Below are 15,713 nucleotides of genomic sequence, written 5' to 3'. Positions count from 1 at the left end.
TTAACTGCCTAAATATACTTGCGTAATATTTAAATGTATGTGGTTGTAATCTTTGTTTAACATCCACTCCCTCCTCCCTGTATAGGGGGGAGGATGTTTGTGTAATCTTGCTTAACTTGGCCAGGCCTCACCACCAGGCCACCTGCAGCCACGCAGCAGCATTAACAGTCGTTGCCCTCATGGCTGCCACCTTAAATGGGCTGATCAGGCCCAAGCATCGACCATGCGGCCAGAAAATGGCCACCGCTCTCTGTCCCTCGCTGTTCAGTAGCTCCGTCTGTCCCACGCCGTCATTCTTCCTCTCTTCGTCGTCGCAAGCCAAGAGGAAGTCGGAGGGGGCTGAGCGGGCTTAAATAGGCCCGTAGCTCCGCCCCCTCCGTGCGGAACGTCGCGCGTCATCCCAATGCGACGCGCGACGTTCCCTTCTTCAAAATGGCTACTGCGACTTCACCCTCGGCCGCAACTGTGCTACCGCTCCCCAGAGCTTCGCGCAGGTAAGCGAAGCTGCATTTAGTTAATGCGAAAGAAAGACAAAAAGAATGTGGGCTGCAATCCTAGACATGTCTACTGAGAAGTAAGCTCCGTTGGGCATTATGTGTCTGGGATTGCAGCCTTACCTGGGAGTAAATCCCACTGAACTCAACAGAGCTTACTTCCGAGTAGGCATGTCTTGGATTGCAGCCTTAGTCAAGGGGAACGAAAGAGGGAAAGTGATCAAAACAAACACAGACGAAAAACAAGCAAACCTCATTTAAAGCACAATCCACTACATGTCTACTCAGAAGTAAGTCCAATTGTGTTCAGTAGGGCTTACGCCCAGGTAAGTGAGTTTAGGACTCTTCCCTGACGCCGCCAAGGCCGCCTAAGCGGAGAGAGAGAGGCAGGCAGAGTGAGAGAGAATGTGGTTGAACGTAAGAGCGCCAAAGTTTGAATTTTCTGTGGCTGTAATGGGGTTTCTCGCCGCTGCTTGTATGTGCGATATTATGCAAAAACGAATTTGAAATGTTTAAAACAGCAGATCGAAAATATGTTCACTCATGTTCTTGACATAAATGCAAGGAGGCTGAATATGTTGGTCTCTCTGCCTTTCTTTATTGTTATTTTTAGTGCATCTATGGCCGACCAGGTGGATCAATATTTACAAGACAAGCATATGCTACAGTTCTGCATCACCACCAAAACCCAGAATTTTATGATGAGGTAACCAATTTCATACTTGCCAATTTTAATTGTTTTTCAAAAACATAATGAGATGAGAGTAGAAATGGTGCTTTGAATTAGAGCTCTTGATCAATTTATCAGGTAGTCCAAGGAAAGCCAGTATCTTTCTGCCTCAGTTTCCACCTGTAATCATACTAGCCCATTTTACAGTATTGTTGTAAGCATACCTGGAATAATATATTTTAAGTGCTTGAGCATTTAGAAAAGTGTAGAAAAATAGTAACTAGTTATAAATAAATACAATATTGGATGCAATAGGGTACATATTAGGATGGTTCACCTTTAAGAACATAGAAAGCTGCCTTATACTGAGTCAGACCATTGAGCCATCTTGCTCAGTTTTGCCTACGCTGACTGGCAGCGGCTCTCCAGGGTTTCAGACTAGGTTGTCTCCCAGCCCTATCTGGAGATGCCGGGGATTGAACCTGGACCTTCTGCATGCAGGGCAGATGCTCTGTGCTATGGCCCTTTAGAGACTTGTGGTTCTGAATGGTTTCCTGACTGCTCTGAAGAAATTTCTTGCTGCCTTAAATGACAGCCCTGGCTGATTTCTGGAACAGAGAAATGAACAGAGAAACATTGGTGGGGGTGAGATAATATCTCCCAAATTACCTTCTGCCTGCAAGAGCCTAAGCACCTTCATTTTCTGAGTAATTGGAGAAATGAGACAACTGGGTAGATGGCTAAACTTGCAAGAAGTCTGTCCAAGCAAAGGGACTATTCTATAGCAGGAAGGATGGGAAAGAGGTCTTACTTCTCTACCACCATTATGTCAGTTATGTGTTGGCTAGTGAAGCTTTTCCACATAGTAAGGAGGCTGTTGCATCTAAACCTTTTAGGAGAAGAGGAGAACGCCTCTGTGGTCTGTTATGATTAATTTGCAGAATGCTCTGCTGATAAAATTGCTTGCATCAATTCTGACTTGGACTACACATTTAAAGAAGATGATTGATTTTGCCCATGGCATCTGCTTGAGGCTGATTACTTCTTGAGGCCTATTTTATTTGATGAAAGCTGCCAAAGGAGGCCTGTCCAGTTGGGCAGCAAAGTTAATGCCTCTCCAGGAGAAAACATAGTAATTGAAAACAAGCTGAACTACTGTTGCATATATGTACATCTCGAGAGCCATACCACTGCACTATTAAAATATTTTTCTGATGCCAAACTTGTATTTTTCTCCTTAGATAAAAATAGAATTGCCCACACAGCTACATGAAAAACACCACTTGTTGTTTACCTTCTACCACGTCAGCTGTGATAATTCCACTAAAGGGACTACCAAAAAGAAGGACATCATTGAAACACAAGGTATAATTGATTTAGCTTTTCGTTTATGAATTCAAAGTCAAACATTTATTTCATAGATTCTGAAAGTTCAGCATTAAATCTATCATTTTCTGGATGCTTGATTATTATAAAAAAGAATCCAATGCTATTCTTTTTACTGATTTCAGTAGCACTTTCAAAGAAATGTACTGACTATCACTTTCTCTTTTAAACTGAAATTGCAGTCTAACTGTTGTAAATAAAAAATCTGTGTTTTGTTCGACTGAGTAGAGCCCTTCTTAAATGTTAGTATTTTGGATCTTTTTTGATAAAGACACATCAAGACTCTAGCTGAATTTGTGTTAAGTTGTATTATATACTTGAGGTGTGAATACTAAAAATGTTTTTTCTTTGTATTCCTTGTAGTTGGATATTCTTGGCTTCAGCTGTTAAAAGATGGCAGAGTAGTGACAAATGAACAACATATCCCAGTATCCGCATACCTTCCATCTGGATATCTCAACAGTCAAGAACCTGGCATGAGCAAAGTAAAAAAGCAAACAAAATAGATTATTGTAAAAAAATACCTCTTGACAAGGCGGAATTGTTAAAAACACACCACCCACAAGATAGGAAACATTTTTCTTTTTGCATCTAGAATGTGCAAGACATTTAAACGGCTCTGCTGAGTTTGTGTGTAGCCCCCAAATTTAAAAAATGTTGAGCCTGCTGACTTTGTTTACTGTTGTGTGTCAGTCTGACATTGAAATACTTTTTCCATGCAAAGACATAAAAGCACCAATACTTTATTCTTGTTCTTGCTATAGAAAGTACACCATACATTCAGGATCCATGGTTTGCTAAACAAACCATGGCTTAGTGTTATGTGTGAACCAGGCCATTATGTCCATATTTGGCATCTGTTAACTCAAGAGTAGATGGGAAATCTTCCAGTAGTGCTAAAATTAAAATATTTGCTACACAGTTACTATTGGCACAAAACTGCTAACTGTAGTTTTATTCATCTCATTTAACTTCCAGCATTTAGAGGAGGGCTATGTGGGTATTTATTTCTGTCAATTAGAGGACATATACAATAATAAAGAATTTCTGGAAGTGTATCTGCACTTTTATTTTCCTTAGAAAGATTCACTAATGGTTATCCATTGGTTTGTACTGGACTATAAGCCATGTAGTCCTTTAAAATGATAGTTTTACTTTACTGCTTTTAAAATAGCATTGCCTTTTAAATGGCCATTTGTGAATTTTATTTCTTTGTTCTTTTTCCATTTTTATATCACTTAGTTTTACCAAGCATTCTAATGACTTGGTTCGCCCATAATGCTAAATCATGGTTTAGCATGTGTGAACCCTGCTCAGTAGCTTAAAAGTGGTTTGTTTATTCCCAACAAACCATATTCTCCTGTGCATGTAAAAGATATCAGGTGGGTATCTAGCTCCACCTAGCAGTTGAAGGCAAAAGAGCACTGTTGAATTTTTGCAGGCACTTCCTGATCTAGTCCTGTTCCTGCCTCAGTTCTCTTTTGCCTTCATCAAGCTTGGTGGGGTCCTCTATGCTCCTTGGTTTCAGGCCTGTATTCTTTGTTCTGATTGTTTGTGTGTGCTTTCCTATATTGGTGTTTTTTCCTTGTTGACTGTTATTCCCAAGTTTCTTTCCCCAGTTTTTTTTAAAAAAGGTTTTTTGTTTTACCCCCGGCATCCCCCGGCATGGAGCTTCCACAAAGGGGCTTTCCCACCCCTCAGTCACCAGCAGTTTTTTGGCTTCCCCCCCACCAGCCTCACAGCCCCTTCAGCTCCTTAGAGCGGTAGTGACCTTCTCATTTGCAGTGGCCGCCCTGTGAACGGCTGCAGTGCCGAAATCACACTGTGGCCTTACAGGCTTTCTGCCTGCAGCCAGCCTCTTCCCGTGCATCCAGCGAAGAGATGCGCGATGGGCAGCTGCCAATGGTCACTACAGCTTTTAGCCTCCCCCTCTCTGCCACCAACCTAGCGCCAAGTGTGGAGATTGCATTGGACCTCCCCTGACGGGCCAGGACTCAAGCAGGGCAGTGGCACTTTTTGCCCAACGTGAGGGTGTTCTTCACCCCCCCGTCTCCCAGAAACAACCTCTGAGGCTCGTTTGCCCCTGTAAGGCCTGCATCGTGTTGCGCCCATGGGGAAAACAACTGCAAATTGGAAAACCCCTTGTAAGAGGATGAAACTGCTTTCTCCCCCCAGCAACAGATACAGCGTTGAAGCCTTTAACTGGCTTCCTTCACATCCTTTGGTGGCAGAGGGGCAGCGATAGCCCACCTCTCTACTGCCAGGCATGAGGTGGCTGAGACACAGGCTATGGCGGGCAGGATGGCTCTGGAAGGCAGGATGCTGGTTTCCAGCAAAACAGCTGGAACAGGCAGGCAGGGCCCTGATCAGCAGTCAGGATCAGCAGGGAATGCCTTGCACAGTGCCATCTGCAGAACACAGAGGGACCAGGAACCCCTATCTGATGAGGAAAGCAATCTACCTCACCCCTCCTTGAGCTCCATTTTTTCTACCAGCTCCTCCCCTGAACCCTTTACAGGTTTTTTGGAGGAACCAATCCTTCTTCAACAGACCCAAGAGGTGGGGGGGGGGGCAAAGGCTCCAATTCTCTGATTCTCAAACTCAGCCCATTCAGCGGCAGCTTTCAGCTCAATTGCTTCAGCAGTTAAAGGAACAACTCAGGGACTCTCTCTTAATGGATCTGGCTAGAGATCTATTGGCATCATCAGCCCATTCACAGGCCCTACCACAGGAAGCTTCAGCTCCCTCACCCACTCAGGCATCACCTAGAAGACAGGAGATGCAGGGCCCCTCTATAGGCCGCTCAGCTAAAAATGTGTGTCCACCACGGAACTGAGCATCTCCAGATCCTTGTGCTATGGCCCAGGGCAGACACCCAGACACTGATTTAATGATCCTGGATGCGGAAGAATGGAGTGGGGATTCAGAACCTGAAGAGATTGCAACCACTAGAATTTTCCAGGAGCCACACTTCCTCCTCCTCCTGTGCAAGGCGATGGAAGCCCTGACTCTAACTTCTGCAGAGGATCCTCCTGCCCTTCGACCTATAGGGTTTCAGTAGTGTGTCCAGACCCTAAACCCAAGTCTAGAGTCCTGAAGCTCCCTTCCTTACTCCCCAAAGTACTCAAGTCAGAGTTCAACATTCCATCACAATGCAAGAAGTCAGTCTCAATAGCAAACAAATATACACTGGAGCAACACATCATGGACCAGCTGAAGGTCCCGCTGATAGATGCCCCCATTGTGAATTTGCTGAATACATCTTTGAACCCAAAGGACTCAGATGCTCATCTGAAAGACACCACTGAGTACAAAATGGATCAGGGTCTCCGAAGGATCCACGATGCTAATGCACTATCGATCCGAGCTGAAGCAGCCTCCTTGGTATTTGCTCGAGCTTCCCTTCTCTGGTTAGATGATCTGCTGGATGGTCCACAGGAGGACGCGCCCGAATACGCAAATCCTTATTCAAGGTCTCTTGGGCAGTAACCTTCATGGCAAATGTGTCCATGGATGCTATGCAGTTTGCAGCAAGATCCTTGGTGGCATGCGTCTTCACTAGAAGAATCCTATGACTGTGACATTGGAAGGCAAACCCCGCGGCCTGCTCCAATCTCACCTCAGAACTGTATGTGGGTGGCACGTTATTTGTAGATGACGCCCTAGCAAATGTTTTCGAATCTAAGGAGAAGAGAAAGTCTATGCCATCCTCCAGGAAAAGGGATGACAGAAGGTACTTTGAGAGTTCATTCCACCCTTACCTGTCATCTCAGCCCTTTCTTGGCTCCAGAACATCCAGCAGAAGGAAGGACGCCCACTCAAGCTGCCCATTCGGGAACAGACAGCGCAATCAACCTATGGCGCAACAACATTTTCCCAACTTTTTGGGATTTGGTTCCCAGTCACAGGGAAATAAGCATCAGTTCTGATGCCAACATTCCACCAGTGGGGGGCCATCTCCAATGCTTTGCATACCAGTGGAAGGACACATCATCAGATCAATGGATACTACACACCCTCTGATACAGCCTAAGGTTGGAGCTCACCTTCACCCCGCCGGCAAAATTCATTCCATCTCCCCTGTCCGCTTCTCCACACAAGAGGGAAAGGGTCCTGCAGGCGATTTCCCATCTGATACAGATTGTGGCTATAGAAACTGCAGGGGAGAGATTTTTGGGAAACTACTCTCTTCTTCACTGTTGAGAAAAAAGACAGATTGCTCAGGGCGGTACTCGATCTAAAGAACCTGAATGGTTTCATAAAGTACCGCAAGTTTCGCATGGACACCTTACTCTCAATCAAAGAGGCCCTGAGAAAGGGGGACTTTCTCTCCTCAATCGACCTAAAGGAAGCCTACCTCCATGTTCCCATCTTTCCTCCCCACAGGTGCTACCTCAGGTTTGCAGTGGGTCAAGACCACTTTCAGTACAGGACTATGCCATTTGGCCTGTCATCTGCCCCCAGGGTATTCACAAAAATTGTGTTTGCCTTAGTGGCACACCTCAGGACACAAGGGGTTCATGTCTTCCCCTACCTGGACAACTTTCTGATTCGCTCCCCATCATTACACAGGCCTGGAAGGACCTCCATGTCATCTTGGCGTGCCTGAAGGACCACGACTTCCTGATCAATGAACCCAAGAGTCAGCTATTTCTGTCTCACTGCAAAAGTCATCTGGGAGCCACCATAGACGCGCAAAAGGGAACTTTGCAGTTGTCCCAGAAACGAGTAAACAAGATACGCAGGGCGTCATCAAAAGTCCTGTCAGCCGAATCAGCAGATATGATGCAACTGGCGGCACTCCTGGGGTTGATGGTGTCTACATTCCAAATTATGCCTTGGGTACATTATCATTCTCGGACACTCCAATGGGCACTTCTGCCATTCCAAAGCAACATAGCATCAAGTCACCACCGCAGAGTGGCACTGTCACCACAGGTACATCAGTCGTTGCTATGGTGGGTTCACGAACCCAACCTGTTGAGAGGAGTGCCATTTCAGGATCTCCCTCGAACCCTGATCACATCATACACCAGCCTATCAGGCTGGGGAGCCATCTGCAATGGTCAGATGATACAGGGCACATGGTTACCACAGGAATCCACTCTGCCAATCAGTCTCCTGGAACTTCGAGCTGTCTGTCTGGCCCTCAGACATTTCACAGAGTTCAGACGGTTGGGGCGGTGCTGGTAAGAACAGACAACGTGTTGGCCAAATCTTATTTAAACCATCAAGGGGGCACATGCTCCCACCACCTCCAGGAGGAAGCCTTTCTCCTCTTCCAGTGGGCGGAAAAGAATGTGGACTTGATATTTGCAGAAAATCTCAAGGGGGAGGACAACGACCAAGCAGACTGGCTCAGTTGAGAGAAACTGGATCAGGGAGAATGCATGCTTCACCCAGGCACCTGTCAATAGATAGTGACATGCTTCGGCAGGGTTCAAGTGGACCTGTTTGCCACCAGGCACAGCAGACAAGTGAGGAGGTTCTTCTCCAGGTACGTGATGGCAGAAGTAGAGGGGATAGATGCCTTGTCATCCCAGTGGCCTCCAGGTAGACTGTACTCTTTCCCTCCACTTCTGATTATTCCAAGGGTAATCCACAAGATCCGAACTGAACGGGCATCAGTTCTCCTAGTAGCTCCCTGGTGGCCAAGGAGACAGTGGTTCCCGGATCTCCTCGACCTGGTGGTGGAACCCCCATGGCAAATTCCCCTAAGGGAGGACCTGCTCTCTCAAGGGCAGCTTCTTCATCCAGATCCGGGGTGGTTGGCGATTCATGTATGGAATTTGAACCGAAGCAACTCTTGAAGAAAGGCATCCTTCCCCAAGCACTGGAAACCATGATGGCTTCTAGACCCCCCTCCATAGTCAGAATATATGAGGACACATGGAAGACCTTCTCAGCCTGGTCACAAAAGAAAGGAATTCTTCCATGGAAAATGGGAATCAACGAGATACTCTCTTTCATTCAAGACAGCTTATACATGGGCCTCAGACCAAACACCCTGAGGCGCCAGGCTTCATCATTATCATCTATACTCTCCAGAACCCCAGACAATCCACTGGGCTCTCATCCTTTTATCAAACATTTTCTTAGGGCGGCAACTTTATCAGCGCCACCTATGGTCCACCACTACCCTACCTGGGACCTGCACAAAATGTTAATGGCCCTTCAAAAACCTCCATTTGAACCTTTAAGTCAAATTCATCTTTGTCTTGTGTCCTTTAAGGTTTTGTTTCTTGTGGCCATTACTTCGGCCCATAGAGTGTCTAAGCTGAATGCCCTGTCCGTGCATAAGTGTTTGTGTGTGTTTCATAAGGATAGAGTAGTCCTCTGCATAGTCCCTTCCTTTCGTCCCAAGGTTCTGTCTACCTTCCACTGCCAACAGGAACTGGTACTGCTGTCCTTCTGTCTTAATCCGGTTCACTCCACGGAGAAGGCATGACACTCACTTGATGTGAGGAGAGCCCTTTAAGTGTATATTTCTAAGACAAAGTCATTTAGGAAAACAGATGATTTGTGTGTATCTTTTCACCCAGTGTCTTTGGGAAACAAGGTTTCCACTTCCATGTTAGCTAGATGGATCAAAGCATTCATTTCCTTGGCATATGCCTCGCTGAGACTGGCCTGGCCGGCCGGCATAGTAATTCACTCCACGAGAGTGGTGGCCACATCAGCAGCATTTTCCTGCAGTGCCCATCTAATAGAGATTTGTAGGGCAGCTACATGGACCACTCCTAATACCTTCATTAAACATTACAAGATAGACGCATACGCATCAGCTGAGGCAGCCTTTGGGGGAGAGTGCTATAGCATATCCTCTCAGATCACTAGAATTGCAGCCCAGCAATATTCCCACCCTACATGGGTCAGCTTTGGTATGTCCCACCTGATATCATCTTTTGCATGCACAGGAGAAGAGACACTTGGTCTAACCATGAAATCAGTCTTCTCTGTGCGTGTCAAAAGATGATATCAGGGCTAGGAGGGCTGGGCTGTCATTACAAGCACAAATAGGCCTTTAGCAGAGAGTGTATGAGTACTGTTGTCTTCCTCTGTTTGTGTGTTCTTCCTATCCTTTTTCCTCGTTTATGGGCTTGTCATGGAGAACTGAGGCAGGAACAGGACTAGACCAGGAAGTCCCTGCAAAAATTCAGCAGTGCTCTTTTGCCTTCAACCGCTAGGTGGAGCTAGCTACCCACCTGATATCATCTTTTGACATGCACAGAGAAGACCTATTTCACGGTAAGACCACATGTCTCATCTGAAGTCATTGTTTATTATTGGCTTATGAACCTTGGTTTGTTTTTGCTATAGCTTGGCATTGTATTTTAACCCAGCAACCACACTCACCAAGCTACAAAGGCACAAGCAGCTGAAAAACAAGCCAAATTTGGAGAAACAAGCTGTAGTCTGTTTGATCATAGTTTGGACAATTCATGGTTAATTCATGATTTGCTAAACCAGATGATGCCTTAGCCTTATATGCATACCAGGCCAGTATGTCCCTATCTGGCACATTGTGTCATTCATAAACATGTAATATCTATAGCATTTTAACTTTTTTCTCTCTATACAGCATTCTGGTCCTGAAATTAAATGGGTAGATGGAGGCAAACCACTGCTAAAGATTTCAACCCATCTAGTTTCCACTGTATACACACAGGTAGATTGTTTGTTCCACTCTGGCTTTTTACAAGATTTGTTAATTTGATTGTATTCTCAGATGACTTATGTAACATGAGGTCTGGGACAACACCCTTCCCCTTGATGGATGGGGATCCTAGTGACAAGACAATTTTGGTTGGCCAGTAAGGCCAGCCACAATTTGTTGTACATTGTCTGCAGCTGAGTCCATGTTTTTTTAACGATTGTGAATTTTATCTAATGGTGGCTTTGTACCTTTAGAAAGCACTCCCACTCATTCAAGGCTGAGATTTAATTTTTGCCGGTCTTCCCTATTCATTGTGCACCCCCCAACCCTGAAAAGCTGTTCCTGAAGGTTAGTGGACCATCCAAAACAATATGACTATGGTAGGGAAGGATGCATGTTGTGGGAGATTGGTAAAAATAAGTTGCATTGCCTTGCACAAGTGGAACCACTTTCTGCTATAGCAAAAATATTAGCACAAAGGCATCATTGGATACAGCCAAGTATAAACATGTCCCCACTGGATAAAAGCAAAAACTGCAGACAATTAAAAATGTTCAGACATTTAGCTTTGCATAGTCTGTGCCAAAGGCCCAGCAGGTAGTGCAGCAGATCTACCATGGTGATTTGTTGCAAAAATTTGGAGAGAAGCTCTATATAGTTTCTTCTGGCAATCCAGTCTTCTCCAACAGAGAGAGCCTGCTAGTAAGTAATGGGAGGCAGGAGGACAAAAGTCCATGTTCAGCAATGGTAGGGTGGAGTGGGGGGGAGAGAGAAAAATAATTGTTTTGGGGGTGCTTATTTTATTGCTATTAAAGCACACAAAGCAAGCAAAAGTGCTCTAAAACCAGTTATGCAAAATTTAAATTAATTCCTTACAAGAATAGAGCTATGAGACCTTATGGATGGCAACGAGGGCTCATTTGCTTTGTTCTTCTGAAAATTAACTTTGATGGGTGCTCGAAAGGAATTACATTTTAGTTAAATTTACAGTGCTTTTCTTTTATCTGGAGATTTGGTACATTGTAATGGCATATTTGATCAAATCAAATTTAAATTGTGTGTTAATTGACTTAATCTGTGTTTGCTTTGCTTTTCCTAGGACCAGCACTTAAACAATTTCTTCCATTATTGTCAAAAAACTGAGTCTGGAGCTGAAGCCTTAGGAGCTGATCTTGTTAAGTATCTTAAGGTATAAAATTGTAATGAGATGGGCACAGATTAATGGCCGTCAGGGTATGAACTGTTAATTAAAATGCATTGGTATTAATTGCATTTAACCTAGAATTTTTAGACTTAGGCTGCAATCCAGTACATGTCTACTCAGAAGTAATAAGCTCCATTGGGTTCAATGGGACTTATTCCCTGGTAAGTGGTATTAGATTGCAGCCTTACTTCTCTCTTTCCAAGGTCACTTGATTGTCAAGCAGTAAGGAGGATTTTGCCATACATAGGTGCAAGTATGTGGTAAAGTATGTCCAATTTGTATATGAACATGCATGCACATATGAGTATGGGAGCCACTGTCCTATGGTGTGATTCCATGCTACTGGAGAAAGTATATGAATATTATAATCAGATAGGCACAGCCAAATGGAAACCACATTTTTCTACCATTAACTTGAATAGTTCCGACCTGGGACGTACTTCTGACTTCTCCTTTTGCAGGAAGATGAGGTGGCAGTAGTATCTAAATGGTCCCATAAGAGATGCTAAATGTTTTTCTGCATTAGGTATTAGTACATTGCCAAGTGGGATTGTGTTCCTCCTCCTGCTCAAAACCATGAAACACTGTCACTCCTGACAGGGCCGGCTCCAGGCATGCAGGGGCCCTTGGACATCAGCTTGCCCTGGCCCCCTGGTGGGTGGATGGGTGTGCACATGCACGTGCATGCACGCATGCCCCCCGTGCGCCCCCCCACGACCCCCCTACCTGTCTAGTCTTTACAATTGCCCTTAATGAAGATGGCAGCCACGGTTTCGCTAAGGGGAATGAAGCCTCCGCCGCCATCTTTGTTGATGGCACATGTGTGTGCTACGCGCGCACATCTCTGCCATCAACTAAGATGGCGGCAGCGGCTTCAGTACCTTAGGGAAGCTGCGGCTGCCATCTTCATTAAGGGCAATGCTAAAAAGCCGGCTGAAAGGTAAGTAGGGGGCATGGGGGTGCGGATTACGGAAGGGGAGCGGAGGGCCCCTCAGGAGCTCCTGTAGCTCTGGGGCCCTCGGGCCAGTGCCCAACCTGGTCGCCCTTTAGAACCGGCCCTGAATCCTGAGGAAGTTGTTGAGTCTCTCACCCTTGGAGTCTCAGTTCATTTCCTGTCTTCACTCAAAGCAAACCATTCCAGCAACTATCCTTGTTCTTCTGGCTTGTCTCAGACATTGTGTTTTAAATGTGGGTGTGACTATATGTGTGTTTTCTGAGTTAGGAAGTAGGAGTTGGTGTGTGATTTTTCCCCTTTCCCTGTTGGTTTCTAGTGCTATTTTCTCCCCAGTCCTTATTTTCCTCAGTGTCCTGGCTGTTTGAGCAGTATCTTATTCTCTTCAGTGCCTCTTCAAGTCATTAGTCCACCTCTCTTGTTGACCCTTGTGTAAACTATTATCCATCAATTTCCTACCCATTATTCTTATATGTATACAAAAGAGGGGGGAAAGCCGTTTGTCTTTGTCTCTTCCTTGCTTCCCTGAGTCAGTGACTTCTACTTCCAGGGGAGCTTCTGTATTGTCAGACCTCAAGACCTTTGGGAAAATAGTCACAGTTCCACCTCTCTTTAAAAAGTTAGTGACGATGGAGTAGGATGTGTTGCTGCAATCAAAAAAAGGCTGTCTCCTATGTTAATAGATTTTATTTTAGACTCCAGTATAATGCATCAGCTGAAACTGTCAGTTATAGATGGGCCTATTTTGGCACCAATGTCACAAAACCTGCTTTCAAAGGATGGGAATCAACTAACAGACCCTATGGAGCTTAAGTTAGATGTGGCTTTAAAGAAGTTACAAAAGTCTTCAACATTAGCCATGAGGGCTGCACATGCGATGTTTGCTTTTTCTAAGGTGACACTGCTTTGGTCTAATGACATATTGGATGACATGATTCGGGACCCTGACAGGCTTCAAAAGGCAGTATTGAAAATTTCAAGGGTCACCACCATGAATGCTTGCCCAGTTTGCTACAAAATATATTGCAGTGGAGGTGGTGGCAAGGCATACCCTATGGCTCCAACATTGGGACCCTAACCTAAATTCCCATCTTGTTCCCACAGTGAAGCCATTTGTGGGCCACAAGTTCAGTGCTTGAGATGAATAGAAGTGAAAGGCCATACACGTGGATTGGTGCTCATTTTGTTGTTTTCATCCATACCATTCCTTTTATAGTGCCCCATTTGGAGATGGGGCAGAGACTTTTGCCCCAGTCATCCCACCTGAAGTAGGCCAGAGTTTCCACCAACAGTACTACAGCAGTCCAGTGCAAGATTTACCACTTCATCCCAGCCCAGAAGGGCAACCAATATCAGTTATAATGTCATGACCCCAGTGGAAGGCAGATTCCTTCCTTTCACATCTGCATAGGAAGCCTACCTAATAGAGCTCCAGTCTAGTCTTCCAGATAAGTTTCTTCCATCACCAGAGTCTTCAATCCAGAAAAGCAGAGGATAGTGCAAGCAACCGTCAACAATCTCTTAGAAATAGCTTCAAAAGAGTCAGTACTGACAGGTCAGTCCTTCTCTGGCGTCCCTGCAAGGAATTCATTGTACCTTTACATCATGATCTTGTCTTCGTTTCTCCATCTGGTGTACTGGGACATTCATATTTTGTTGGCCTCTGAAGGATCATGGCTTTCTAGTGAACGGAGCAAAGAGTCATCTTATTCCATCCATTCATCTTCAGTTTTTGGGAGCAACAATCAACACCGGCAGTGGCTCTCTGGGAAGACAGAATGATCAAGATCAAGACAGCAGTGTCTCTTCTCCTCAGAGCAAAGTTGGTGGATATCATGCTGCTCACCATTGTCTTCAACATGATGATCTTGGCAATCTAAGTGACCCCATGGGCCAGATTCCATTCCTGTCCTCTCCAATGGGCATAGCTGCCTCACCAGATGGCTATTGTGAAAGTCACCACAAGCAGATTCTGCTGACCAGATAAGTCTGATCCTCTCTTTGGTGGTTAGACAGCAATCTTTGCAAGGGGATGCCTGTGAAGGATCCATCATGGGTCATGTTGTCAACAGACACAGGCCTGATGGACCGGGTGCTAATTGTAAGGGTGCAGGGCTCCTGGTCTGCAACAGAAGCAAAACATAGCATCAGCTGGTTGGAAGTCAGGGTGGCATGTCTGGCCTGCAACACTTTGTTCTCATGAAAAGTCTCTTGTCACATGAATCTGAGAACCGATAATACCACCTGCTGGGTGAAAAACAATATTGATTCCTTGGTGATCGTGTATATGGTGGATTGGCTCAGTCACCAGGCTAAGTGCATGCTACACAAGAAAAACTTTGGTAAGCTGCAAATGAGGTTCAGACAGCTGAGTGTGGCCTTGGATTGCAACCACCAGCTCTGTTGTTACTACTTCTGCTTTCCATTCCTGATAGCAGAAGGGGCAAATGCTATGAACGTGCTGTGTGCTTTCCCTCTGATGCCAATATTGGCCTGCATATTGAAGAAAGTCTGAGAAGAAGAGAGCATTGATGGTGGTATTGGTGCCTTTCTGGCTGATGAGGTTTTTGGAAATAGTGTGCCTGACAGTAACAGCACTGCAGCACCTTCTGGCCACACCTTCTGTCACAGTGTCCTCTTCTCCATCCAGGTACTGGTTGGCTGAAACTATCCACTTGGAGGCTAAGCGGAAACAACTCTTAAGTTTGCTCTAGTAGGTCCTCACCAAGAAGATACTCAACCTTATGAAGTTGGCTTGAAATGTGGTAGGCTATGAAACAGCATCAGGTGTAATGTAGGAAACAATTTACATATCTGCTAAGATTTGCACATTTTGTCCTAAAATGATTTCAGTAAAATGCTTCCAAGCAAAGGCTTTGAAGATTGCAGCTTTAAACTATTGATTTATTTTTTAAACAAGTACCTTAAAAATGTTTTGTGTCACATAGAATTCTGATTTTATTTTATTTTTATCCCAGAGTCTTCATGCTATGGAGGGCCATGTGATGATAGCTTTCCTGCCTACTATTTTAAACCAATTGTTTAGAGTCCTTACTAGAGCAACTCAGGAAGAAGTTGCAGTGAATGTGACAAGGTAAACATTTTGATGCAACAGCCCCAGGGCATTTTATCACTTAAATATTAGATAGTAGTTTGGGGTATTCATTTGCCAAATGTGTTCTAATCTTTGTCAAAGTACTTTGCAGTGATGCTTTATGGTCACTTCATTTCATTTAGGGTTATTATCCATGTAGTTGCACAGTGTCATGAAGAGGAGCTGGATAGCTACTTGAGGTCCTATGTTAAGGTAGGATTCATACAAATTTACTTTCTTAAAAGCGATGTCATTA

At 44.9% G+C, this 15,713-nt stretch overlaps 1 protein-coding gene across 7 annotated transcripts in view; it reads left to right on the top strand.

The window, feature by feature from the left end:
• The window catches only part of DOCK9 (dedicator of cytokinesis 9), a 196,197-nt gene that overhangs the window by 103,802 nt on the left and 76,682 nt on the right, over window positions 1-15,713 (top strand). For all 7 annotated transcript variants that reach the window (XM_061626573.1, XM_061626569.1, XM_061626574.1 and 4 more), the window contains 7 exons: window positions 1,108-1,200; window positions 2,406-2,529; window positions 2,914-3,035; window positions 10,133-10,219; window positions 11,307-11,396; window positions 15,342-15,457; window positions 15,601-15,670. In XM_061626573.1, coding sequence (XP_061482557.1) covers window positions 1,108-1,200; window positions 2,406-2,529; window positions 2,914-3,035; window positions 10,133-10,219; window positions 11,307-11,396; window positions 15,342-15,457; window positions 15,601-15,670 — 702 coding nt within the window. The remainder of the gene's footprint in view (window positions 1-1,107; window positions 1,201-2,405; window positions 2,530-2,913; window positions 3,036-10,132; window positions 10,220-11,306; window positions 11,397-15,341; window positions 15,458-15,600; window positions 15,671-15,713) is intronic.

Source organism: Rhineura floridana, chromosome 5 (genome assembly GCF_030035675.1).
Source record: "Rhineura floridana isolate rRhiFlo1 chromosome 5, rRhiFlo1.hap2, whole genome shotgun sequence".
In the NCBI taxonomy this organism is placed as follows: domain Eukaryota; kingdom Metazoa; phylum Chordata; class Lepidosauria; order Squamata; family Rhineuridae; genus Rhineura; species Rhineura floridana.
Note: the sequence above shows the minus strand (reverse complement) of the source record. Positions and strands in the feature narration are given on the sequence as shown.